This window comes from Papio anubis, chromosome 12 (genome assembly GCF_008728515.1).
Source record: "Papio anubis isolate 15944 chromosome 12, Panubis1.0, whole genome shotgun sequence".
NCBI lineage: Eukaryota > Metazoa > Chordata > Mammalia > Primates > Cercopithecidae > Papio > Papio anubis.
In genome coordinates this window covers 120,440,553-120,464,029 of record NC_044987.1, presented here as the reverse complement: position 1 = coordinate 120,464,029, position 23,477 = coordinate 120,440,553, and the positions used below count along the sequence as shown (strand labels likewise).

At 52.4% G+C, this 23,477-nt stretch overlaps 2 protein-coding genes and 1 long non-coding RNA gene across 4 annotated transcripts in view; 1 reads left to right on the top strand and 2 right to left on the bottom strand.

The window, feature by feature from the left end:
- Positions 1 to 4,130, bottom strand: part of NADSYN1 (NAD synthetase 1) — a 46,882-nt gene extending 42,752 nt beyond the window's left edge. The window contains exons 1-2 of one of the 2 annotated variants that reach the window (XM_003909407.2): positions 3,858 to 4,130; positions 2,089 to 2,149 (exon numbers count right to left, since the gene is read on the bottom strand). In XM_003909407.2, the coding sequence (XP_003909456.1) occupies positions 2,089 to 2,149; positions 3,858 to 3,942 (146 nt within the window). In that variant the 5' untranslated portion in view covers positions 3,943 to 4,130. Of the gene's footprint in view, positions 1 to 2,088; positions 2,150 to 3,755 lie in introns of both variants that reach the window. The other variant, XM_009185405.4, reaches the window with a different exon arrangement.
- Positions 4,131 to 4,959: 829 nt separating this feature from the next.
- On the bottom strand, positions 4,960 to 8,590 carry LOC110741164. The gene is made up of 2 exons (XR_002516919.2): positions 8,308 to 8,590; positions 4,960 to 5,533 (listed from the first exon to the last, which is right to left on the bottom strand). It is a non-coding gene; the product is annotated as an uncharacterized LOC110741164 (long non-coding RNA).
- A 174-nt stretch (positions 8,591 to 8,764) lies between these two features.
- Positions 8,765 to 22,867, top strand: DHCR7 (7-dehydrocholesterol reductase). The gene is made up of 9 exons (XM_009185406.4): positions 8,765 to 8,870; positions 9,501 to 9,625; positions 12,259 to 12,362; positions 12,992 to 13,214; positions 14,828 to 14,918; positions 15,744 to 15,957; positions 18,147 to 18,351; positions 19,270 to 19,401; positions 21,407 to 22,867. The coding sequence occupies exons 3-9, from the start codon at positions 12,265 to 12,267 to the stop codon at positions 21,869 to 21,871; spliced, it is 1,428 nt and encodes a 475-aa protein (XP_009183670.1). The 5' UTR covers positions 8,765 to 8,870; positions 9,501 to 9,625; positions 12,259 to 12,264; the 3' UTR covers positions 21,872 to 22,867.
- The last annotated feature ends 610 nt before the right edge of the window (positions 22,868 to 23,477 follow it).

The following is a 23,477-nucleotide window of genomic DNA, read 5'->3' as shown; positions in this document are numbered from 1 at the left end:
GGTATCCAGGAGATGCCCCAGTAGGGAACGGAGTCCTGAGATGTCCGTTCTCCTCCAACGGATCCCTGTTTCGTAGGTTTTCATGCCCTGTTGGTGTCCTGGCCCACATGTGAAACCACATAACATTATAACACCACACGTCCCTCTGCATGGCGTCCAGCAACCAGAGGCCTCTCACCCCTTCGACGGGCCAGCAGCTGGAGGAGCAGTTTATCGCAGGGGCTGGTCAATCTGTGCCCGGGGCTATTTGGGTGGCAGCCATCCCTTTCCAAAGCCTCCAGCACCGACTCGAAACAGCTGACCTTTCCAGGTGAGAGGGTCTCTGGTCCAGGAGTCAGCCTGCTCTAGGGCCACTGGGCCCTCCCTGTGTATCAGGTGCTGGACCCCTAACCAGTAAGAACAAGAGGCGGTGTGCTCAGTGAAGTGATGTCCCTCCTCTCCTGCCTCGGTTTCCTCTTTGTAAACTGTTGGAATATTTCATAGAAACCTGCTCAGCAGGTTGTGAGCTATGTAGAGCCCTGCTCAGCTGGGCCCCTGTCCCTGCTGGATGCAAATATTCCATCCCAGGGGCCTTTAGTTAGACATCCTCCCATTTTCAAAATGAAACAGGTCCATATTTGGAGGAAAGAGAGAGGTGGATGTAACTTTTATAGAAGAGAGAGACTAAAACGAAGAAAGAAAAGAAGACTTAAACTCTAAGCATCTGGGCCACATCAGGCCAGGGGGACTGGGCTGTCACCACTGCAGCTCTTCCAGGGCAAGCAACAGACAGGACATGAGGATCACGCTCCTGGACCAGCCCAGGAGAGGTCAGGCTCACGAGATGATCAGGCCTTGAGTCCGGCCCAGGAGAGGATCCGGCCACAGGGCCAGGAGAGGATCGAATTTTTGTGACCTCAGACTACCCAGAATCCTAGATCCCTTGGCACTTAGGTGAAGAATTTCTTAAAGAATCAATCAAATGAAGACAAATTAAAGAACAAAGTAAACATTCTTGGATATTATGGGAGAAACAGCCCTATTTGAAGGTGGGATTCTAAGGAGAGAAATCGACCTAATAAAGGAAAGGAACTTGGAAGGACTTAGAGAAAGATGCCTCTGGACTCACACAAAACCTCCTAAGAGAAGACAGTTCCTGCTTACTCTAAGTCCAGAAGCAAGAACACACACTAAGGCAGGAGACAAAGACTGAAGAGGGACTTCCAGATTCCACAACGGGTCAGGGGCCTAAAGACCAACGGGAAACTAGCTGAGCACAGATGGCAGCTGACATCCAAAATGAGCAAGGACTATCGCTTACAAGAGACCTACAATGTGGCTACTCATTGTTTTTTGTTTTTGTTTTTGTTTTTAAAGAAGGGACAAGAAGGGAAATAAGCAATCAGTTTTCCTGATTTTTACAAAAAGGCATATAAGAAATGATGACTTATGCTTGTTTTGAGATCATGGAATGATAAACCAAAGATATCTTGGTCCTCAGGCTGTTATAACAAAACACCTTGGACTGGGTAATTTATAAGCAACAGAAATGTATTGCCTACAGCTCTGGAGGCTGGGAAGCCCATGATCAAGGTGCTGGCAGATTTGGTACCTGGTGAGGGCTGGTTCTCTCCTTCTGTGTCCTCACGTGGTAGAAGCGGCCAACGAGCTCCTTTGGGCCTCTCTTATAAGGGCACTAATCCCATTCATGAAGGTTCCACCCTCATGACCCAATCACCTGCCAAAGGCTTCATCTCTTAATACCATCACCTGGGGGTTAGGTTTCAACATATGAGTTTTGGGGGGACACAAACATTCAGACCACAGCAAAAAGGCAGTGGTAACACAGAAGCAGCCCAACTTTGAAATTGGCCTTAATCCGGTAAAAGTCAGTTCCTTTAATTACTCAACATGGGAATCTAGACTTACTCAGCCTCCCTGGGCCTGCTCTTGCTCAGGTATTCAATGGCATTAACCAGGCCCAACAGCAGGTGTGGCATGTCCACAGCTCTCAGGACTGTCCCTGCTCCTTCCTTGCCTTCTCAGCTGGGGAGAGCTGATGCAGGCATCGCTAGCTGACCACCCCAGGGTGTCTGTGTCTGTTCTCACCATATTTCCAGCTCTGGTCCAAGCCTGTATCTTGCTCCTCTGTTTTTGGCAATTTCAATACCTGTAAGTACAGACAGAAAAAGAAAATGGGGCAATTTCAGCACCTATACATTCAAAGACAGATGAAATAACCTGCTGCAGTAGGTAGGATAAAAACAAAATACAAACAACAAACAAAAATGCTCTGTGCCTTCCCAGACCGGATGCAGTCAGGCTTCCTGTTGACAGCCTGGCAGCAGAGGGCAGCATACACCTGTATACACCTGCACCTGCCTATACTTGCATATGCCTGCTTATACCTGCAGAAAATGAGAAACAGGGTTTGCGGGCCTGACCCTTAGTACCACGGAGGAGGCAGAGGAAGAGGAAGAAGTCACACCCTGGTAGTTTATTAACAAGGAAATGCCCAACACCACCTAGAGGAAAAAGGACTTGAAGGATTACGATCCAGCAGTGGTGCCACTGTCAGGCACCATCAGCTTACTGGTCTGGGGCAGCAGCTTCCAACAAGCATCTAGGGAGGAGAGGCTGGCAGAGTATAGACTTAGCTCTAGTCACCCAGCCTCCTTCAGTCCAACTGGATTTGCTCTGAGCAAATGAGGTGAAAGCAGGTTGCTATTAAAAAAAAAAAAAAAAAAAAAAAAAAAAAACCACTGGCTGCGGTGGCTCATGCCTGGAATCCCAGCACTTTGGGAGGCCAAGGCAGGTGGATCACTTGAGGACAGGAGTTCGAGACCGGACTGGCCAACATGGTGAAACCTCGTCTCTACTAAAAATACAGAAATTGGCCATGCATGGTGGCGGACGCCTGTAATCCCAGCTACTCAGGAGGCTGAGGCAGGAGAATTGCTTGAGTCCAGGAGGCAGAGACTGCAGTGAGCCAAGATGGCACCACTGCACTCCAGCCTGGGCAACAGAGTGAGAGTCCATGTCCAAAATAATAATGATAATAACAATAATAATCCAGGGTACATGCTGATAAGATGCCAGCTCTTGACACATTCTGTTTCTATTGCTCCTGGCAAAGGCTCTTGCAGTCAGCAGACCAGTGCAAGATGACCTGCAACCTGACTACACCTGCAGGCTTGCCCATTTAGGTGCAGGTGTAATAGTTTAACTTTTCATCCTCCACGGTGAGTCCATATGAACGAAAACTAGATGGTGACCTTTCAACAACCACACCCTATCTTCGAGGCCACCATGCCCGGCTGATTTTTGTATTTTAGTAGAGGCGGGGTTTCACCGTGTTGGCCAGGCTGGTCTTGAACTCCTGACCTCAGGTGATTCCCTGCCCCCTCCCCGCCCAAAGTGCTGAGATGACAGGCGTCTTTTTCTACTTCCCTTTCTGGGACGCCTTCTCCCAGTGCCCACCCACCAGGAAGGTCCACGGGGACCCAGACCGTCAATCTCTGGTCCCTGCACACCATACCCGCCAGGGGGCAGCCATTCCGTCCAACTTACATATCTCCGAGGATGGGCAGCTCAGCCCCAGCCACTGGACCCCAGAGATATCAGAACACGGGTCCATCCCCAGGCCTCCCGCCTAAACCGCCAGACTTTTCTTAACCGTGCCTTGTATATCGCTTGTCCCCACGAACTATAAACACTCACTTCCCGAGGAGGACCTGAGCACGTACCACTGGCGGGGTCATTACCCATTATCTCACCTGATCCCATGCCCAGGGCCGCGAGTTGCCCAGGGCAAGGCTGTGAGCGCGCCACGGGCAAGCCTGGGCCTAGCCACAGTGCCCCCGCCGCCCCAGACTCACTCTTTAAAATCCTTTGCAAATTGCCCTCGAAGTCCAGGGCCCACTGGTTGAGTGCGCAGGTGGCCACGGTCACCTTCCGGCCCATCCTGGCTGCAGTCGCCCGGGCAAGAGGCCAGCGGGGAACAGCAAGACCCGAGTCCCAGCGAGACAGGGTGCTCGGGCGCCGGACCTTCCGGGTTCCCCGGCCCCGCCCCCTCCCCGCCCATCCGTTGAGGCTCCGGCCAAGCAGAACTGCGGCGTCAGGCCCTGCCTACGGATCGCTCCGCCCCGTCTGCGGCGCTCACGACCGCGCCTGCGCAGCGAGGTGGCCGCCGAGTTCGTTGCCCCGTGAAGGGCCCCGCCCCCGCCCCGGCTCCACCCCTGCCCCGGGCCCCGGCCCCGCCCCCGCCCTCGCGGGCAAACCTGTCCAGTCGCACAGGTGCGGGGGAGCTCACCGCCCAGCTGCAGCTCCCCTCCATTTTATCCCAGACCGCCACCCCACAACCAGCTTAGCCATGTTTTATTTTAATACGGCGTGAAACGTTCCAAATACACCAACACTAGAGAGTACGGTAGGAGCGCTCCATCGTGCCCGCGGGACGGCAGACCGCAGCAATCGTTTCTCCGTACTGGGAATCCCGCCTCCCTGGGCAGATGGCGTTGAATTCCTGGGAACCCTCTCCTGCCCCTTTCACTCCTGTACCACGTGTGTAAGCAGCGCAGGTAGCGCGCTGCTTGTCTTTTCTGAAACTACACGAACTGCACTTTAATGTGCTTCTGCAACTTGATTTTTTCCCCTGTAACATGAGATACGTTCTTTTAATTATTTTTCTGCAGTTTGGTATTCCACTGTAGGAATAAAGCAGGTTTATTCAATAGCGGATGGGCATTGAAGTTGTTAGCAGCGTTTTGCCAACAGACGCACGCACACCCGCACTGCTGCAATTTCCTTTCCCGCAAGGTTTCCTTAGTGGCCTCTTTCCGCCAGTTCCTGCAGCAGCGTTGCGGAGTAGTAGGGTTCGTGCTGTTGGACTTTCCTAAATATTGCCAAGGCTCTTCTCCAGGGCGCTTGCACCGATTCACTATCAGCAGTTTCTCACTTTTTATTTTTTCACATTTCCTCTTTAGTCCACCCAGGGTAGAATCCATTTTTCCCCCATATAAATAACTGCCTCACCATCCTTGTTCTAAGAGGCCATCCTTCCTTCTGTCATTCATGTTAGTTTAAAAACACACAATTTACAAATTTGGAAAAAGAGGAGGCTTTATTTGTTGTAAAGGGTTGTAGCCTGCAAGGTGGCGGCGCCAGGAATCTGTCTCCAGCCAAGGCCAGAGACAGGCACTTCCAAGGAGGAGGGTTTGGGGCAGGAGCTCTATGCTGAAGGGATTGACTAAACATACATATTTAACAGGTTAGAGGAGGAGCTATGAATATTCATGAAGGTGGTCCTGACACATGCCCTGTTTTTGAGCAAAGCATGTAATATATGACCCATGTTCACTTTGGGGTGGAGACTTAACATTTACATGTCTTACAATTAGGGCCTTTATGGCAAAAGATCTTTTCAGGACACAAAGGCATGCAGTGCATCATCTCTATAAACGGGTCAGCTGGTCGGCAGGGTCAGCTGGTCGGCGGTCTCTTATCAGGAGAAAGTCACTGAAATCAGTCTCTTGTCCAATCACAGCTGTTATGGCTGGTGAAACAGGGTGAGTTAGTCAGCACATGGAGCTGCAATTGTTTTAATATTGCCTATCCCAAGGCCAGTGTTTGGCTAATAGAGACACAGAAAGCCTTGTGGCCGTTAGAACATTGTTTATCCTCTAAGTGTGGGGTGCCTGACTTACCCTTGCCTAGCATGGCTTCAGGTCCTGTTTATAATTTGGTATCATATTGCCACAGAGTCCGTTCTATCAGTCTTACGATCTCTGTTTTAACATGAATGCTGGCCAGTTGTGCTGTCCAAACTCTAAAACCGGGGGCTATTACCAGGCACGTCTGACCTCCCATCCTGTCATGTCTGGGAACTCAGTGTTAAGGTTTTTCTAGTGTCCCCTTGGTCAAGAGAAGGTCCCTTTGGTCAATGGGGGGCTTAGGATTTTATTTTTAGCTTATGTACATATACCCGTTTTCACATTTTTAATCACTTTTTCACTGCCTATAGAGTAATGCTTGTTCATGACAATTTGGAAACTCCACAAAAGCACAAGAATGTTATAAACTCTAACTTATTTAATCCTCACAGTAGTTTTCATGCCTCTGAAATCCACACAATCTGCTCAAATGATCTCCTGCCAACAATGGCTGACACCAGGCCTGGGCAGAGAAGGGGAGGATCCTTGAATATCTGGTTGTCCCAGAAAATAAGTAAGTACTCAAAGGATGGTAGGGACATGTCATTTGAAAAAAGAAGCCAATTTGAAGGGGCTCCCATTAGCCAAAGACAGGACAATACAGTAAGGATCATAACTCAGCCAGTTAAATCCATTAGGGCATACTGAGAAAAAAAAAAAATTAAGGAGGAAATCTCTACAGAAGAATGCTTGCTAATAAATAATTTGTTAATCAATGTTGAGGGAATGATAAAATTAGAAAATTAACACTTTGTCCCAAGAAATAAGGGATTCAGGCAAGAGTCCTCATTAAATGCTAGGGTGAAAGGTAATTTGGGAATAGCATATTTACAGTCTCAAAGTATCACTGCTCCAATTACTCATAAATAACAAAAGGAAAAATGGAGACTTCTGGCAGTAACCACTGAACCCCACTATCAATCATGGAGCACAGTGATATGTTGTCTTAAAAAAGAAAAGTTTAGGACTCTCGAAATTTATTATGTCACCCTGGGCAACAGAGCAAGATCTTGTCTTTAAATAAATAAAAATAAATAAATTTATTATGTCAAGAGGGAAGTCCTAGAAACTGAGTCACGTAGCATGTCTGTAATTTTGTCTTTTAGATTAGAGACTAATGTTTTTCTTTATCATTTATGTTTTATAAATGACTAGGAGAGACCACAGACCAGGCCTCCTCCTCTTTTAATTACTGATCTTTATTATATTGTCTCTTATTATCCCATACTTAACTCAGACCAGACTCCTACATCTTCAGTGTAAAATGTTAAATATACCTTCTCTCCAAAAAATACCACCTCAATTTGTCAGATTATAACTTTATGCATAAAAAAGTTAAAATTCTGTTAAACTTCCCTAAAATTTGTCTACATAAATGATCCCAAACATCTACACTTTGAAACACTGATTTCCATTCTTTAAAATCTGTGCTTCCCAGGCAGCCTGTCCTCAAACTTTATACACTTAAATAAACTGTCTTTAAGCTAAATTCTGACCCGTTTGGTTATTTCAGGTTGACAGCCTTCTGACAAGATAAAACATGCTCTAGTATATTATCCTGCCAAAAAAAAGTGCATAGCCTGAATGCACAGTGTGGCTCCCTGATTAGATCCTAGGGTTTAAAAAAGGACTGTAGGGCAGGGCTTCACACCTGTTGTCCCAGGATTGTGGGAGGCCAAGATGGGCGGATCGCTTGAGCCCAGGAGTTCGAGACCAGCTTGGGTAACATAGCGAGACCCACGTCTTTACCAAAAAAAAAAAAAAAGTGTGCCCCTGTAGTCCCAGCTACTCAGGAGGGTGAGGGAAGAGAATCGCTTGAGCCCAGCAGTTCAAGGCTGCAGTGAGCTGCGATTGATCGTGCCACTACACTCCAGCCTGTGTGACAGAGACCCCGTCTCAAAAAAGCAAAACAAAACAACAATAACAAAAGGGCTGTAAAGGGCATTATTGGGACAACCGGGGGAAACTGGAGATGGAGAATAGATAATAGCATTGAACTGATGTGGTCACTGTATTTTGGTAATATAGGAGAAAGTTCTCATTCTTACAGAGTTGGATACCGAAGTATTTGGGAGGGGGGTATCATGGTATCTGCAGCGAACGGTGGGAACTGAGTGGGGAGAAAAAAGAAAAATACACATATATAAAGAGAGAAGGAGAGACATGAAACGTGGCCACCTGCTCACCCCTGGTGAATCCAGGAATCTGCGTGTTCACTTTACGTTCAACTTGTTTGTATGCTGAACATTTTTCAAAACAAAAAGGTGCAGGTTAAAAATAAAACATGATGTATCTCTGAGGGCCACAGAGACGTGGTAACCAGATCGCTTTGCCCGTAAGTAAGGTCTGTTACCCGAACTGTTGGGTGTGGGGTCAGCAGACACCTTCAGCTGCCCCCACCTCCAGGTCTGCCTCGCCCCAGGTCATGCCCTCGCAACGTGGCCCGTACGTCCGGCTCGCACCGTGGCTCAGCTTCTCCCTTTGCCCAGTTCTGCTGCTCCCTCCCCTCCCGTTCTAGCACGGGTGTGCCCCCTAATAAGCAGACCACCCAGACTCCATCTCGGGTCATTTTGGCGGTCTCCCAGCGGCGAGCCTTCCCTGACATCCATGTGTTTACCTGATTTACGGAGGATCCTCTTCGCCCCGGGACGTAAGCCCTAGGAGCAGGGGCTGTTCTATTTCGCTCCTTGCGGTGCACCGGCGCCTGGACATACGCTCCATCAATGTGCGTCGCGAGCCGCTGAAGCCCCATTTGCCGAGGAGGAAACTGAGGCACGATCATCCAGGTGATGAGCCTGGCACGTTCTCCGCGCGGCCCACGTGGCCTCCCCGCCCCGCCCCACACCCGGCTGGTCCTAGCGGTTCCAGACCAAGCGCGGGAAGCTGCGCTCACTCGCGGGGGCCGGGGAGGGGCGGCGGGGCGGCGGGGCGGGGCCTGGGCCGTCAATCTCGAGTCTGGCCGCTGCCGAGTGGCGGGCGCGGTGGGCCCGGAGTCAGCTCAGGCGTCTCGGCCAATCGCGGGGCGCGGGACCGACGGGCGTCCGGGGTTCGCCTCCGATTGGCGGGCAATCGCTGACGTCATCCGGGGGCGGGCACCCCTGCCCTGCCGGTGACTCCGGCCCCTGGCTAGAGGGTAGGCGGCGAGGAGCAGCGCGAGCCGGCTAAGGGGCGCGTGCGCAGGTGAGGCCAGGGGAAGGTGGTCGCAGGTGAGGGGCCGAGGTGTGCGCAGGTGAGGGGCCGAGGTGTGCGCAAGTGAGACCAGGGAAAGGTGTGCGCAGTGGGGGGCGCGTGCCCAGGTGAGCAGGTGCCCACTCACAGGGCGAGGGTGGGGTCAGGGGCAGGGGGCGTGCGCGCAGGTGGGGACGGGGACCTGCGCGCGCTAGTGGGGACAGGGTCCGGCTCACAGGCTAGGGGCAACTGGGACTCCGGGAAGGCGGGGCGGAGGCGTGGATAGTCTCCCCTCCCCCACGAGCCGACCCCTGAGGGATGCTCCGTCCCCGCGCGGTCTGGAGCTTCCCCAGGCGAAGGCTGCCTGGCTCCGGGGTCGGCTCCTGGCCCCGTGCCGCGCTCCGCAGCGGCGCTTTCTCCTGCCCCACCTGTTGTTCGCCTCCCTCTTTGTCAGTGCTGAGCCAGGCACAGCAGCTCTGCGATGGAACTGGCTTGTCCGCCGCCCTACCTGGCATGCGGCTGTTGAAGCCCTGAGCGCTGACCTTGTGCCTCTTGCTTGACTCCAACTGTGGACCTTGAGCGTCTGCCCTCTCCTGAAATGTCACCTCCCTGGGGTCTTATTCGTCTTTGTGTTCCCTGCAGGACTTTAGCCGGTTGAGAAGGATCAAGCAGGCATTTGGAGCACAGGTGTCTAGAAACTTTTAAGGGACCAGTTCAAGAAGGAAAACTTCCCTTCTGCTGTGAAACTATTTGGCAAGAGGCTGGAGGTAAGTGTGTCTCAGTGCCCTGGATCCTGGGCGCAGGCTATGGCTTCACAGCGTTGAAAGTACAGACAGACTGGTCCACCAGCTCTCGAGTGCCAATGACTGTCTGTGCCTCTTATGAGTAAAGTACAACGTATCAGGGCACCTCCCCTTTGTCTGTTCCCAGCCATCTATTGGGAAGGATATTACTTAGATATTTATTGCAAAACTCAATGCTTATGACTAAAGAGCTGACTCCTGGGTGACTGAACTCTGCAGTAAGCTAAAAGTACTTCTTAGGTCTTGTTTTAATTCCTTTTGACAACATTCTCCCAGTGGCTTTTTCACACTTTGGTTCTGAGGTTACACATCCTCTGACCCTTTGCAATTTTCTGGTATTTTACATAATTGATAATGTTGGTACCAGGCATTGTTCCCTCGTAGCTTATCCATGACTTGGGGCAGGAAGAATGCCACCCCATTCTACTTAGCCTTCCTGTAAGGCAAGTGTGCATGTGGTTGGTCTGGATTAACACTAGTCAATGTGGAAACTAGGGATCGGAGGGAGTGGGGGCACTGAGCTGGTAAGTTTTGGTTGGGAAGAAACTAAACTTGTATCTTACCTTGATGAGAGCCTGTGGGAGAGGAACTGTCTAAAACAAGCTGGCTTGTCCGGGTGGCTGTGATCTTGAGATCAGACTCACTAGCGTGTCAGTTTTTCTCAGAAGCAGTTTTCTTTCATCCACTTTGATTTTACAGATATAAGGAGAGTGACTGGCACTCACCAGGCTCTGTATTCAGTATTTGGGGCCGTAGAGAGACACGGTCTCTTCCCATCAAGAACTCTTCGTCCTGCTTTGTACATCATAGGAACTTCAGAAGCTAACTTGTGTAAATTGAATTAAGTGCTGCTACTGCAATTCTCACACTGCATAAGGAAAATATCTTTCATAATTGAAAATTTTTAAATGAGTGTAAATGTTTATTAAAATAGTTCATGCTCACATTTTTTTAAAAATCAGGGTTAAAAGGCTTCCAAAGAAATAGTCTCTACTGCATCCCACATCGACAGTCTTGCTTGCCAGCAGCAAACACTTTTCATTCTTTTAGCTACTTTTGTGTTGTTGTATGTACCTACTTATTTCTAAGTAGTTTGCTTTTAGCAACCCTAACTTTGCAAATTTCCTTCTGCACGTACAATAATCAATAGAGAATACATTGTTATGACAAAGTTACCATTATTCATTGTTGAGCCAAGTAAGATCCTATAATAATGGTTTGGTTTCTTCTTTTCCTCCCTTGTATGACTTTTTATTTTTCCTGGAGTTAACAGTTGCCTTGCTTTTTAAAAAATTTGGTAAGGTTTCTATGCATCTATCATTCATTTTTTTTTTCTGGATGCTGTAACTGAGCTGTCACACATATCAATAATTTTCCTACACATTTGGATGCAACAGAATTCATCATTTTCATTTCCTCTCTTTCTTAGCCATTCGTCTTATACCAATGTGGTCTGGTTTCTGGCTAGTCCTGCTGCATAGCTGTCCTCTTGGGACTTGCCCATGCCTTTTTGTGGACATCGCTTCATCAGCTCTCTTGGGTCTCCAGTTTCCTGGATCCTTTGTTGTTGTCCTTGAGTAATAGTTCTCATAGGAATAGAATTCTAGGTTGCAAAAAAGTTTTCCTCAGAATTTTGAAACTTTTCATCATTGTCTTCTAGAATCCAGCTTACTGTTGAGAAATCTAAGGCTACCATGATTTTTATTCCTGGTTTTTCTCCAAAAGCTTTCAAGAGCATCTTTTTAAAAAATCTCTGATATTTTAAAGTTTCACAGTTATGAACTTGTTCTGGAAGTGGGGATGTCACTGCTTCCTCCAAATTATAACCATGTAGAGCAGCTGTGGGTACCTAGAGACATTCTTTGTTCTCTCCGCCTTTTTTTGTAGGGTGATTATTGAGGGCCTCATATGGGCCGCTGTTCTAGGCCCTGGTAGTAGAACAATGAGGAGGACACACAATTCCGGCCCTTGGGAAACTTACACTCTAGTGAGGGGAGACAGACAATACACACACACAAATGAATACTTCTAGGCGATGGGGAGAGTTACTAAGAAAATTAAGTACCCAGTGGAGGGCCTTGGCAGGGAACCTGGGGAGCAGCTGCTTCAGATTGGCTGGGAGAGAAGATCTCCCAAGGAGGGGACATTTTACATGAGCCCTAAACAAGGACACCTGCAAATGTGCTCTAAGCAGAGGAAGTCAGTGCCACAGGCAACTTAAACTGTGTTAAAGGATGAGTGAAGACCCCTGTGTTCCTGGAGCCAAGGAGAATAGGAGAGAGTGGTATGTAGGAGGGAGGTGGGAGCCAATTTGTGCTGTAAGAGGGAGGGGCATTCTGCCATGTTTGGAGAGTGAACTGAGACTAGCAGGAGCAGCCGTAGGAAGGTCAGGTGGGAGGTGATTGCAGGGTCCAGAGGAGAGAGTCTAAGACAAGATGATCTCTTCCCTGCATGGAATCTGCTGTCAGGGACAAGGTACCGGGAAGGTGTGCACAGGAGGCCAGCCCTGCCAGGCCCAGGAGCAGTGGGGGATGCAACAGGGAAAGGTGGTGTCTGTTATTTGAGGGACAATGTTAGCAAGGTTCTCCTTCTTGCAGGGCCCAATGGCTGCAAAATCGCAACCCAACGTTCCCAAAGCCAAGAGTATAGACAGCGTCACCAATGACAGAACTGCATCTCAAGGGCAGTGGGGCCGTGCCTGGTAAGGATCTTGCCTGTTCTCCCAGCTAGAAAGTAAAGTGGGGTCTCAGAGCTTTCCAGCCTTTGGAATTGTATGGACCCAAAGGAATGAAACACCTATTTAAAAGAAAAAAAATTTTTTTTTTTTGTCAAGACTAATGAAAGGTAAGCAGTTTCCCACTTTATAAAGTAAGGAATTAGAAGAAGAAACTAGAAATCATGACCAGTCAACATTGTGGAAAAAAAGATATGGGCTTAAAGAGCAGCTGGGGCCTTCTCACCACCCTGGAGTATGACCTGTTGTCACAGCTCCCATTTTGCCATGGAGCCATGGGGACTTTGTGTGGGGCGAGTGTCCTCTCTGGCCTGGAACTGGGGAAACGACTGACCTTGGTGGTTGTGAAAAACCTACCTGCACTCATGTTCTGAGCTCCGGGCCTTCCATGGGGGCCAGTTAATCAACCGCAGTAAAGCAGGCATGTTGAGTGGCTTCCTTGCCCACAAGGAGGGCCTGTGCTAGGAGCTGATGCCTTCTCTCATGGGGTGCTGGTGGGTTTGAGCAACAGGTCCTCCACACAAGAGCCTCTTAGGGTCCTGGTGGGGCCCAGGGCGGATGGGCCCCCGTGTGACTGCCTGCATCCGTCCTCGCAGGGAGGTGGACTGGTTTTCACTGGGGAGCATCATCTTCCTACTGCTGTGTGCACCCTTCATCGTCTACTACTTCATCATGGCGTGTGACCAGTACAGCTGCGCCCTGACCGGCCCCGTGGTGGACATCGCCACCGGGCGTGCTCGGCTGTCAGACATCTGGGCCAAGACTCCACCTATAACGAGGAAAGCTGCCCAGCTCTATACCTTGTGGGTCACCTTCCAGGTCAGCAGCCCCTGCCCTGGGGTCGGGGCACAGCAGGTGGGGAGTGTGCCCTCCTGCTGGGGTAGTCCTTCCATTTGTCTGGGACATGGGATCCTGACTCAGGTTGACATCTGGGTTCCCGGGACCCAGTAGGGCGTTCCTTGGTGTGTTCAGATTCATCCTCAGATGTCAGGCAGAAGGCACCTGTCACATCAGTGTTCAATACACCTTCACGGCCTGCCTGCCTGCAGTTGCTGGGCACGCCCAGCTCTGGAGGGACAAGCTGAGGATAGGAGCAAAACCTGGTGGGAGGGCAGGGCTGGCCCGAGGAAGCCCCATAGTCGGCAGGAGTCATGCTTTGCACCAGGTCTGGAAAGGAGCATCTCAGTCCCCAAAGGGACGCCCTCAGTCATGAGATGCCACTCACGAGGCAGGGCTGTGTTTCCCCACAGGCAGTCGAGATCCAGGATGTTCTCGGCTCTGTGGTGTCCCCACCGGCTTCCCGGTCCAGAGGGAGTTCCGGGAAGGGGTTGTTGTAAACCTGGCACACACAGGGGTGGTGCTGATTGCCTGAACCCAGGAAAAGGTTTCCAGGGAAACGGTGCTAGAAAGAGACAGGCCTGGGTTTTCCTTCCTGCGAGGGAGGAAGGCTCAGATCCTGATTAGCTGTTTCTCCGCAGGGTCCAAGCTTTTGGGCTCCAGAATACTTCTCAGTTCCGATCTCTTGGTCCCTTTGAGTGAACAGGGGCAGTGTGAATCACAAATAGACACAAAGCAGGAACCCACCTGTCCATCAGTAGATGAATAGACACACAGAACAGAACACTGTGCCCACTGTGGGACACTATTTGGCAGTGGAAGGGAATGAAGCTCTGATGCCACTAGGCAGATGACCCTTGAAGACACCGCTGAGTGAGAGAAGCCAGTCACAGAGGCCACATACCGTGCGGTTCCATTTATACGCAATGCCCAGCACAGGCAAATCCACAGAGGCAGAAAGCTCAGTGGCAGCCAGGGGTGGCAGGGCCAGGGAATTCAGACTGACTGTGGATGGGAACAATATTTTTCTTTTATGGTGATGAAAAGTTCTGGAATTAGCAGTGATGGGTGTACAACCAGTGATGTAAATGTGCTAACTGCCACTGAATTGTGCACTTTAAAAGGGTGAATTTTAGCAGGGTGTGGTGGTGCACACCTATAATCCTGGCTACTTGGGAGGCTGAGGTGGAAGGATCACTTGAGCTCAGGAGGTCAGCACTGCAGTGAGCTATGACAGCACCACTGGTGCTGTCTGGGTGGTGGAGCAAGACGTCATCTCAAAAAATAGATTTATGTATCAAAAAAGGTGAATTTTGTGGGATTCTCCATTTTTAAAGGTGACTGGGAGGGACTTATGCCTTCTCCTGAGGGGCGAATGGAGCCCTGGGGGAGAACGCGTTGGCACCTTCCCTGGTTGATGAGTTTGTTGTCTCAGAACCCCCTTCAAAACCCACAGCCCAGCAGTTTGAGCTTCCAGGAGCCATAAGTGCTTTGGGAAGAAAAAGGCTATGATTGTGATTCTCATGTTCCTGCTATGCGTCCCCCTTTGCAGGTGCCCTCCAGGTGGGGGTGATCAAGCGGCTTGTGTGTTTCAGGTGCTTCTGTACACGTCTCTCCCTGACTTCTGCCATAAGTTTCTACCCGGCTACGTAGGAGGCATCCAGGAGGGGGCCGTGACCCCTGCAGGTAGCCCCCTCCCCTTCACCCTCCCCAGGCTTCCGTTCCTGGCCCTTCCTCTCAGGGGCCTGTCCTTCCCCACACTGCTTCATCCCTGAGACTTGTCACAGGACAGAAATCCATTTTGCTTGGATTTTTCACAGCACCAGTCCTCAAAACCATTGAGGGCAGCTGGGGCCATCCCACACCCAGGTTAGAAATCACTTTCCTGGGTAAGGAGGGAATGGATGGGTCCAGCTTCTTCCCAGCCCCATAGCAGGGGATGCACTGGGCCCATGGAGCTTCCTGCAGAGACCACCGTGCCTTCCTCTGGGCTGTCCATGGGAAACCTTGTCTGTTCATTCCTCGCCATCACTGAGAACCCACGAGGAGTCTGGCTTCATGCCTCGCACATGGGTGCAGACTGGAACCTCACCCCAACTCTGCCCTGAGAGACTCCCTGTTTTTGGGGTGGGGGGTGGGCTGAGGCACTCCCCAACAATTACAGATGGGACCAGGGACACCACAGGGGCATCCTCACTTGCTTCTGCCCCTCTGCCCTGACCTCCCTGTCAGACTGCGCACCTGTCACTCAGCCTATGGCCAGTGAGCACGATGCAGAACCGAAGGATGGACTCAGCCTCCTCTCCCTCTTCCCAGGAATTAGGAGGAGCAGGCAGTTCCTTGGCCAAGGGTGTAGGGGCCTCAGAGATGGTGCCTGGGGCCCCGGACGAGGGTCTGCAGCAGCAGAGGCCCAGAAAGTGACCAGAGCCCCCGCCAGGCACGCTTCAGCCCAGCCAAGCTCCTCACTACAGGCTGGGAAAGCACCTTGATTTCTGAATCCTTCATCTGCAGGGGTTGTGAACAAGTATCAGATCAACGGCCTGCAAGCCTGGCTCCTCACGCATCTGCTCTGGTTTGCAAATGCTCATCTCCTGTCCTGGTTCTCGCCCACCATCATCTTCGACAACTGGATTCCATTGCTGTGGTGCGCCAACATCCTTGGCTATGCCGTCTCCACCTTCGCCATGGTCAAGGGCTACTTCTTCCCCACCAGCGCCAGAGACTGGTACGTTCTTAGCAGCGGGTCCAGCCTGATGTGGAAAGTGGAAACTTCCACCCCTGGCCTTTCTTGCTGCCTGGGGCAGGTAGTTGTAAAGCCCTGAGCACTGAGAATCCATGGAAGAGGAGGAGGGGATGGACCTTGCTTCACCCTGGGGAACATCCTTTCTGAATGTTTGCTGGCTTCTCCAGCCTTGGCAAGAATGCAGCTGAAGAGGGCCAGGTCAGATGTGGTGGCCAAGTCATTGTCTTTAGGGCTGGTGTAGGGGTAGGGAAGTCAGGAAGAACTTCTGGCTTGGGGCACTGGCAGCCCATTGCCTCTTTGGATTAGCCAGTGAGGCCCAAAACAAGCTTCGTGAAGAGTCTTGTTGTCCCTGTGGCTTTAATGTAACAGCTTCCCAGGAGAGCCCTGCTGGCTTGTACCCATTCTCATGGAAGCCTTGGCTGGACAGCGGTCAGCCAGTCATCTGTCTGTCCACTCATCCATTCACCTGCCCATCTCCCCACCCACCCGTTCACCTACATCCTCACCCGTCATCCACCCACCCACTCACCCATCCATCTACCCATCACCCTATCCCATTCACCTGCCTACCAGTGCATCATCCAGCCACCCGTCATCCATCCACCTATCCATCACCCACAACCACCCACCCATCATCCATCCATCTACCCTCCCATCGTCCATTCATCCATCTGCCCATCCACCTACCCACCCACCTACATGTCTAGCCACCCACCCGTCCACCTGCCCATCTCCCCATCCATCCACCTACCCACCCAACCGTCCATCATCCATCTCATCCACCTGCCCATCCACCCTCCACCCCATCCGTCTACCCACCCGTCATCCATTTGTCCATCCACCTACCCACCCACCTACACATCTAGCCACCCACCCATCCACCTGCCCGTCATCCATCCACCTACCCGTCCATCCACTCTATCAGGGCCTGTAATGGCGTGTGCTGAGGGGAAGGGATGCATTCATCCCATCCAGGTCAACCTCCTGCCTGAGCAATGTCCGCAGCTCCTGACCGGCCTCCCTTACCATCTCAGGCCCTCCTAGCTGGCTCCCTCCGGTTCCCTGGGTGACGCTTCTGAACACACCTGATCCCTGCTACCATGCACCCCAGCTCAACCCTGCCTATCATTTATCCATCCACCTGCTCCTCTCCCCATCCCATTCATCCATCCTTCCACCCACTCACCCTCTTACCTATCCATCCATCCATCCATCCATCCATCCATCCATCCATCCATCCATCATAAACCAATGTTTGGTGGGATTCTCTTGTGGACACTTGTAGGCAGTGGGACTTACAGTTCAGTTTGGGGGATCCAAAAAACCCAGTGTGGTTTACACCTAGGCTTTTGGGAAGTGTTTCTGGAGGGTGACACTTTGTAGCTTGTGTGTTACCAGATAATGAGCCTGGCCTTCAATGTCTCCTTTAGATCATCCTTGCCACCTTATAGTCATGTCAGTGGCTGTGGACTTTGTGTGTTTTGCTTTTTGCTACTTACCCTACCTGAGGGAACTGGACATGAAAATAGGATTTTCTAGTTAACACAGAAATTGCTGTGTGTCCGCAGCCAGCTAGACCGAGCCAGGGTCTCCACAGGGGTTATCTCAGCTGATGCTCTGGCCCTCCAGGGATTGGGGGATTCAGGTAACTGGTCAAAGAACTTGTCCTGCACATGCTGGAAGCCGGGCCCAGGGTGCATTTGTCATTCTCTACGCTGGCGTGATTTATAATGTCACTCACCCATGAGGACCCACATGCCCCGAGTCTACTTCAAACCACGTGCTTGGGCCCCAGAACGTAATCTCAGTGCAGTTGAGCCAGTTCTTCGGCTTACCTGTGCCATGCATCAAGGGCATCTGGAGAAGGGCAGAGAGAAACCCAGGTACCAGCCCAGGGCCAGTCTCCCACCCTCCTGGGCACGGAGCAGGTGCCCAGGGGCTTCTGCCAAGGATGCCTCTGCTGAGCAGCAACTGAACACAAAGGAGAATGAATGAGGGTGCCAGGAACCAGCAACTGAAGCATTCCAGCCGTGGGGGTCCCGGCGGCTCATGGCCAGCCTCTGCCTGCGCCGTCTCACGTTACTCTTTAGGACCCTGGACCAGTGCTGGGCTCCCACTAAGCAAGGTGGCCCCATCTTCCACTAAATGTATCTTTTATTTATATTTTCAAGCAAATTCACAGGCAATTTCTTTTACAACTACATGATGGGCGTCGAGTTTAACCCTCGGATCGGGAAGTGGTTTGACTTCAAGCTGTTCTTCAACGGGCGCCCCGGGATCGTCGCCTGGACGCTCATCAACCTGTCCTTCGCAGCAAAGCAGCGGGAGCTCCACGGCCACGTGACCAACGCCATGGTCCTGGTCAATGTCCTGCAGGTGCCTGTCATGGCTGGAGAGGGTGGAACGCCGATACCGGTGGGCTCTAGGGAAACCCAAGAGCCAGAGCATGTTTCCATGACCTTAATCTACCGCTTGTAAAAGAGAGTCAGCCGCCCTCCCCAGGTGTCACCAGGAAGCGGCCGGAGAGCATGTGGTGAAGGAAGCCATTCTTGGGTGCCTGTCTCTGCCAGCCCTGGGAGGGGAGGAGGCAGGTTCTATGCAGCCAGACATGGTCCGGGAAGGTCTCCCTTGGGGATTACACCTGGGTAGAATCTGGGGATGCGTGGGAGTTAACCTGGTAGAGTGGAGGCAAGACGGCGTGCTCCAGACACCCCCTGTACGGCGAGAGGGTGGCAAGTCTGGGACACTCAGGAACGTCCCGCAGCCTGTGCAGAGAGCGTTCAGGAGCTCGGAGGCAGGTGAGGCTGGAGGCCTTATGGAAGTCGTCATCTTTATCTTAAAAGCAGCAAGACCGGGAAAGTGTGTGCTGAGCTGGGGTGCAGGGTGGCAGGGATCGGGTGTGTTCAGAAGCGTCACCCAGCGAGCCGGTGGGAGCTGGCTAGGAGGGCCCGAGAGGGTGAAGGAGGCCGGTCAGGAGCTGCTGACATTGCTCAGGCAGGAGGTTGACCTGGTTGGGATGAATGTATCCCTTCCCCTCGGCATGCGCCAGTGCAGGCCCTGAGAACCTGGGCTGGAAGAGACACCAGGGCCATGGGCTTGGGGTGGCTCTGAGGACAAGGACACCCTTACCCCTGCCCATGTGCCAGGCAGGAACAGCCCCAGCTGCACAGTGAGGAAGCTGCTGAGCCGCTCCCCAAGCGCCCCCTCCTGCGTCCACGCTGAGTGTGATTTCCCCGAGGCCCGTCTGGGCCCCAGGAGGGCCGGGGACAGTCAGCGACTGCTTCTGTCTTGCAGGCCATCTACGTGATTGACTTCTTCTGGAATGAAACCTGGTACCTGAAGACCATTGACATCTGCCATGACCACTTCGGGTGGTACCTGGGCTGGGGTGACTGTGTCTGGCTGCCTTACCTTTACACGCTGCAGGTGAGGAGGTGGGCAGGGCGGGGGCCGGCCCAGCGGGGCATTTGGCAGACACATGCTAAGCTTTCTCCTTGCAGAAGCATCTGTCCTTGGGGGCGCCAAAGCTGCTTTCTGTTTCTAGGAAGAAGGGAAGGCCTCGTGTATTACCCAGGTTGGCCGCCTTGGGCCACCAGCCAGGGAGGTGACCTTGAGCATGTCCCCAACATCTGCAAAGTAGGGCAGATGCCGGCTTAGGGCTAGATGGGGCAGTTGAGGTGGAGGTGGGTCAGTGCGGGTGCTGGCAGCAGGTGTCCTCTTTATTCCTGCCTCCTAGGATGTGCTGGGCACTGGGGCAGGGCTGTCCTGGGAGTTCCAAAACAGTGGGGGACAGCGAGTGGTCTTGTCATTGGCATCAAGCCCCCCACTTCGCTCCCAGCTCAACAAGAGCAGCCCTGCTCTGATTTGGGGGAAATGCTGGGCTCCCAGGTAAGGGATACCAGGTGGCATCTGGTCCCGCATCCTATGCAGGATGCCATCTGCCCATTTCAAGAGCAAGGAGCCCCTGGGGACAGAAATAACTCACCCCGGGGCACTTGCTTAGCAGCACGGTAGGGTGGCCTGCCCCAGGAGGCTGTGCACAAGTGGAGAGAACCAACGTGGAGAGGCTGTCACCTGTTCAGGATGTGACAGGCCCGGCCTCACCCGTGACAGCCAGTCCTGTGGGATGGAGGCGTGGGTGTCCTGGAGACGCTCACAGCAGAGAGGGCCAGTACCAGGTGGAGGGTGCAGAGCCCCAGCTGGCCCCACGCTCACACCAGGTCCTTGGAGCCTCCGCATGGCCCACCCGGCCCCATTTCTCCATATGGCTGGCTGCAGGCCTGCTGGTTCCCTGGTTTTATAAACTCTGTTTTCCAGGAATGTGAAAATGTAGCAATAGGTCCCACTATATAATAGTTCTTACTTGCTTTAGCCTCTGTATGTGTCTTGAGATGTATGTACATTTTTTATACGACATTTGTATTAGTCTTCTCCGGAGAAACAGAATTAATGGAAGGGTGGAGGGTATACGTGTAAGAAAGAGATGTATTTTTCAACTCATGTGATTGAAGGGTGGCTTCAGGGCAGCCTGGAGGCCCAGGGAAGAGTTGATGCTATACTTAAATAGAAGGCCACTTTTTTTTTTTTTGAAACGGAGTCTTGTTCTGTCACCCAGGCTAGAGTGCAGTGGTGTGATCTTGGCTCACTGCAACCTCCACCTCCTGGGTTCAAGCGATTCTCCTGCCTCAGCCTCCCAAGTAGCTGGGATTACAGGTGCACGCCACCACGCGCGGCTAATTTTTGTATTTTTAGTAGAGATGGGGTTTTACCACGTTAGTGAGGCTGGTCTCAAACTCCTGACCTTGTGATCCGCCTGCCTCAGCCTCCCAAAGTGCTGGGATTACAGGCATGAGCCACTGTGTGTGGCCACAGTGAGCCACTGTGTGAGGTCAGAAGGCCACTTTTTAGCAGATTCCCTCTTCTTTGGGGAAGGTGGGTCTTCTGTCTCTTAAGGCCTTCAACTGATTGGATGAGGCCCACCCCCATTGTGAAGGGTCATCCGCTCTGCCTGGTCGACTGATTCATGAATCTCATCTGAAAAATGCCTTTACAACCAGACTAGTGTTTGGTGAAATATCTGGGAACAGTGGCCTGGCCAAGTGGACACATTAAATTGACCATCACAATATTAAATTCAGATTATATTTTTAATACTGTTACGTATTTGATATTTATACTATATGTCATATATAGGGGGTGTATATACACACACACATACACACATAGACAGGTAGAATGCGGGTGGAGTTACTCATTTAATACCCACAATAGCCCTTGAGGTAAGTGCTTTTATTCACAGAAGAGAACACTGAGGCAAGGCGTGTCAGAGGCAGAGCTGCGGTTCGACCCCAGGCCACCGGGCCCCCGAGCCCACACTCCTGTCCTCTCCCTGGGCAAAGCACCGCTTGACCCCTTCCCCCTCGTCCCCCAGGGTCTGTACTTGGTGTACCACCCCGTACAGCTGTCCACCCCACATGCCGTGGGCGTCCTGCTGCTGGGCCTGGTGGGTTACTACATCTTCCGGGTGGCCAACCACCAGAAGGACCTCTTCCGCCGCACGGATGGGCGCTGCCTCATCTGGGGCAAGAAGCCAAAGGTCATCGAGTGCTCCTACACGTCCGCAGACGGGCAGAGGCACCACAGCAAGCTGCTGGTGTCAGGCTTCTGGGGCGTGGCCCGCCACTTCAACTACGTCGGCGACCTGATGGGCAGCCTGGCCTACTGCCTGGCCTGCGGCGGCGGCCACCTGCTGCCCTACTTCTACATCATCTACATGGCCATCCTGCTGACCCATCGCTGCCTCCGGGATGAGCACCGCTGCGCCAGCAAGTACGGCCGGGACTGGGAGCGTTACACCGCCGCGGTGCCTTACCGCCTGCTGCCTGGAATCTTCTAAGGGAGCGCCCTAGGGAGAAGCCCTGCAGGGCTGTCAAAAGCATGTTCTGCCAGGTCCATGGGGGCTGGCATCCCAGCTGCAACTGTAGGAGCCTCAGTTTCCTCATCTGTAAACTGGAGAGAGCCCGGCACTTGGCAGGTGTGCAGTACATAATAATGCTCTGTTCCTTGCTGTTGCCTTCAAGGGAATTCTGAGTGTCCACCACTGCCATATTGCCAGCACAGACGGATTTTCCCTCATCAGTGTCCCTGGGGCAGGAGGATTACCCGGTCACCTTTACTAGTCCTTTGGAGACAATTTACCTGTATTAGGAGCCCAGGCCACGCTACACTCTGCCCACACTGGTGTCTGCTGCTGAGCAGGTCTTCCCATGCCCTGTCATTAGGCTGCATTTATTCTTGCTAAATAAAAGTGGGAGTGGGGTGTGTGGGTTATCCATGTATTGCCTTTCAGCTGCAGATCCCCCCTCCCCTGCCTGCTCTGCAGTCGTGGGCGGGGCCTGTGCTGTGTTTCTCCTTGGTAGCTTGCATGGTGTTGAACTGGGGCGCTGGGGAGAAAGGGGCTTTCATGTCGTTTCCTTCTTGCTCCTGCTGCACAGCTGCCAGGGGTGCTCGGCAGACATCCAGGGGCACTCTGCCTGGAGTGTGCAGACCTCAGAGAGGTCCCAGCACCGACTGTGGCCTTTCAGGTGTAGGTGAGTGGGCTCTGCTCCCCGATTCCCTGTGAGCGCCCACCTTCTCGAGAGAATTTTCTGCTTGCCCGGTGACTGTGCACGGACTCTGGCTTGAGCAACCCGGGGAACTTCACCCTCGGGGGCCTCCCACGCCTTCTCCAGCGAGGAGGTCTCAGTCCCGGCCTCGGCAGGGCCCCTCTTTTTCTGTGCTTTGTTACCTGGGGCATTCTCCCTCATCCCTAGGGTGTTGTGTAAAGCTCTTTTTAAACTTTATGCTCTGAGTAGAGTTCATCTTTATATTAAACTTTCCCTGTTCGAATAAATGGCTGTGTGGTGTCTGACTCGTGAATGGGCCTGACCGCAGGTCTGACTGGTATATGCGGGCTCTGTTTCCGGTATGAGAAGGGGTGTCCGAGAGAGACGCTTGGGTGCAGCATCAAAGCGTTGGGTGCCCATGGGTGCATGGCGCCACCCTGCCCCTCTCCCTCCCGCGTCAGCCCTTTGCTGGGGCTGTTTTCAGGTTGGATGTGGAGAGTGTTCCGTTCCCCAAGGAGATGAAACCAGGCTTGGACCCCTGTCCCCAGCAAGTGAACGGAGAAGCCAGAAAGAAAGTGCCATGTTTGTCTTGCACCTGGAGAAACAAGGGAGTTTCACACAGGCAGCCCAGTGCCCACGCCAGGGCAGAGGGCCAGGCTCAGAGTGGTTTCATTGCTTCGCATGAGAACTGGTCCCACAGCCAGGCAGCCTCGCAGACAGCCTGGAGGGTATCGGAACTGTGACCCGGGCTGACTGCGGAGCCCCAGTGTTTGTGCACCAGGCCCACTGCTACCTGTTTGAGGATATGGGCCTCAGGGGTCCCGGGCATCTGTGCTGGACACACATCACGAGAGTGACTCAAATGCCAGGGAGATGGGAGCACACTGCCCTGTGTGG